The sequence below is a fragment of the Octodon degus genome, unplaced genomic scaffold, assembly GCF_000260255.1.
Source record: "Octodon degus isolate 3935 unplaced genomic scaffold, OctDeg1.0 scaffold00058, whole genome shotgun sequence".
Lineage (NCBI taxonomy): Eukaryota > Metazoa > Chordata > Mammalia > Rodentia > Octodontidae > Octodon > Octodon degus.
Genome location: NW_004524634.1, coordinates 513,770 through 517,313, shown reverse-complemented (window position 1 = coordinate 517,313; position 3,544 = coordinate 513,770). Strand labels below are relative to the sequence as shown.

Here is a 3,544-nt window from a genome sequence, read left to right as displayed (position 1 = left end):
CGAGGTAGCCCCCTATTGATTGGCGTTCGGAGTGAACATAAGCTTTCTACTGATCACATCCCAATACTATATAGAACAGGTAAGACTGTCTTGGCTTCATTCCGTGGGGAAACATGGAGATTGAGTGCCATAAATGTAAAGAATTCTTTTCCTTGTTTGAATAAATGCACCTTTGGTTTATCCATATGTACATATCTGTATATGTAGCTCTGTCTGGATGTAAAAAAGGTTGGTTTTTGAGTTTTCTGACTAGTAGAATTTTTTTTTCTGTTGTATATCCTTAGCTAGGACTCAGATTGGATCAAAATTCACACGGTGGGGATCACAGGGAGAAAGAGGTGGGAAATGCACTTTGCATGGATGGGAAGACTCTTACCTTCTTTTGTTCATTCTTTACTAATTCTTTGTTCTTGAAGTGAATGAATGTGCTGGGCCTCTAAAATAGTGCTTATTTTATGGGGAAACATTTTGACTTTTTTTTTTATTCTAATTTGCAGAATATATTTTGTCTGTTTGCTTTGGCATTTAGAAAACTGCTTTTAATTTTTTTTTTTTTTAATTTCTGAGGTATGAGGACATAGTTAAGTTATATTTTTTTCTGAGTTTTAAGTTAGTAGGATATATGCTTAAATTAGGAAAAGAATATTGCTAGTTTGAACAAAGTGGAAGTTATATTTTGATTTGCTTTATTTGAATTTAGAGTTACTGTTTCTGTTTGAAGTTAAGTTTTTGAATAGAATTTTCAGCTCTATATACTCTGGACCATTTTAGTGATATATTTACACAAAAACGTAAAACAACAGCAATGTGCTTTCCATTTATTTACTGTTAAAAACTTTCCATGTAAAAGGTAGGGAGTAGTAGACTCAGGACATTAAAACCCATATTATTAACGTTTAATTCTTGGTTTCTTGAGAAACACTTAACAAAGTACCCTAAACCTATTTATTTTTAATCGTTATTGGTTTTACTCTTTTATCTATTTATTTATTTATTTATTTTGGTGGAACTGGAGATTGAACTCAGGCCCTTGTGCTTGCCAAGCAAGTGCTTATTCTACTGAGCCATCTCCCTGGCCCCTATTCTTTTATATAGAGCTGAAAATTACTTTCTTAAATAACCTTTAGTCCTAAGATGCTAATTAGAACTTTACTTATATATAAATTATATGTGTTACCTCATAGGTTGTCTTGGGCTACTTTTAGAAATAATGGAAAAATCATAGCTAAGGTCTTAAGATGTTGGAAGAAAAATTATCATGACAGATTGTGTTTAAGTTTTATTTCTGTAGCTACTCATAGGTAATACGTGGTTTAGTGAAGTTTAGTGGAATAGCCTCTTAATTGAACGGCTGTGTAAAGAGAGAACTCTCGACTAGTGTTTAGGCCTTTGTCATTTCCTGCAGGTGTGACCAAAAAGTCACTTTTCTCTTTGCAGGAGAGGGATGATAATTGTATTCCACTTTGTGAGTCTTAAGAATTTTATAGATGTTATTTCAGTAGGTAATGATGCCTCATTCTTTTAAATATTTTAATAAATATACTTTTATTGTTTGAAAGATGAGATCTGTATTTAGAATGAAATTCAGCACTGTTAAGATATTGTATAAACAAAGTTAATTGTATTTATTTTTGAAAGGTGGCTATTGGGAAGTCCTACTTTTTTTCAAGCCTAGGTAACTATGTAGTAGGCTGAACTTACGATCCTCTTGTCTCGGTCTCCTCAGTGCTGTGATTACAGGCATGTACCATTGTGCCTGGCGCCTTCTTGTTTTTTAATCCATTTTTTGGTGGGGGTGGCTGGGGGATGCTGGAGCTTGAACCAGGGCTTTGCACAAGCTAGGTAAGCACTGTACCAGAGTTATACCATGTCTCAGATACTTTTCTCTTGTTGTTGAGACAAAATACCTGACACCCAAACATTAAGGAGGGAAAGTTTATTTAGCTTAAAGTTTGTAGAAATTTCAGTCTATAATCAGCTGACTCCCAAGGCAGAGTGGCAAAAGGCAGAGGGCAGCAGCTCATGGTGCTGGAAAACAGCAAAGCAGCAAGAGCAAAATGGGGAGGGGCAGCAGCCGAGAGCAAGCCTCTCTCTCTCCCTTCCTTATATATTACATAGCATTCATGCTATCTGCCCCAGGGTGGGTATAGCACTCACACCCAGAATTCCTAGCAGCACTTATACCCATAATCCCAGTATTGGATCATGAATTAATCACAAATTCTAGAATCCTAGAGACCAGAGAGATAGCTCAGGGCCTGAGTTCAATCTCCGGTTCTACAAAAAAAAAAAAAAAAAGAATCCTGCCCCATGACTACATGAGGCTTTGTGGGGGGGGGGCATCTTGATACAAACCATAACATACCACCAATCACTTTCATTTTTGTTGTTGTTTACAAGTAAAATTCAGTTTTTTAGAATTTCTAGAGGTTTTTTTTTCCTAGAGTTTTTCAAAAGCAGTTTTTTAAGTATTGCTGCAGTCAGACATACAGAAAATTTCCTTCCCCCAAAAGTTCCCTTAAGATATACCTTTGTAATCAATCCTACACTGATCTGTTACATTTCTGTAGTATTACCATATTTAGGATTATCATTTAATGACTAGTTTGTTTGTTTGTTTATTTATTCATTTAAAAGTCTTTTTGAGACAGGGTCTTGCTGTGTAGCTCACTTTGTAGCCCACGCTGGTCTTGACCTTATAGCAATCCTCCTGCTTCAGCCTTCTGAGTGCTAGGATAAACAGGCATGCACCATCACACCTAGTTTACAGTTTTTAAAGCTTGATATCTTTTAGAATGTACCAAATAATCAGTTATGGAGAACTTTGAATATACATTCCTAAGAATAATTATTATCAAGCTTCTGTATATGCATTTTAGAAGATGGATATAGTATGCATTTTAATGGTATTTATGTATGCTATGGTGGTTGTGTCCATAAGTTTTAGTCTCCTACATCCTGGCCTTGGAAAAGGAAACTTAAAAGACTTATTTATTTATTTTTTAAAGAGAGTCCAAAATAGTATTAAAACAGAAAAGTTACAAATGGTACAGAATTTCACTGAACAAAATAATATTAATTTCACAGTATTTGTTGTAATGTGTAGTGTTGTCTTCAAATTAGTAGTTCATATTACCAGATATATATGCATGCAAAATTGGAAGAAGAAAAAAAAGAATATATAAGAAATTAAGAAGAGAAAAAGGTCAACTCTTTTTCTAAGTCGAGTCCTTCTCAACTCAGTAATTCCTTCCTTTTGAACAGGTTCATTCCCTTTTCACAGTATGTGTTGTACTGAGAAGGAAACTTTGTTTCTAGGACATGATATAGTCTTTAGTGAAAAGATTTTTTTGTAGATTAGGCTAACTCAATAAAACATCATAATTCCTCATTTTTACTTTAGTTGCAAATAAACAAAAAAAAAACATCTCACTAACTTGACAAATTAAAGATAGCAAAATTCTGAAGTGCTGGCATTGAAAAGATATTGCTATTATAAAAGTACCATCATTTGTCCTGACTTACAAGAAGTATAAGAGGGCCC

At 34.3% G+C, this 3,544-nt stretch overlaps 1 protein-coding gene across 1 annotated transcript in view; it reads left to right on the top strand.

The window, feature by feature from the left end:
• The window catches only part of Gfpt1 (glutamine--fructose-6-phosphate transaminase 1), a 103,630-nt gene that overhangs the window by 49,270 nt on the left and 50,816 nt on the right, over positions 1–3,544 (top strand). Inside the window, exons 9-10 of the mRNA XM_023718401.1 lie at positions 1–79; positions 285–338. Coding sequence (XP_023574169.1) covers positions 1–79; positions 285–338 — 133 coding nt within the window. The remainder of the gene's footprint in view (positions 80–284; positions 339–3,544) is intronic.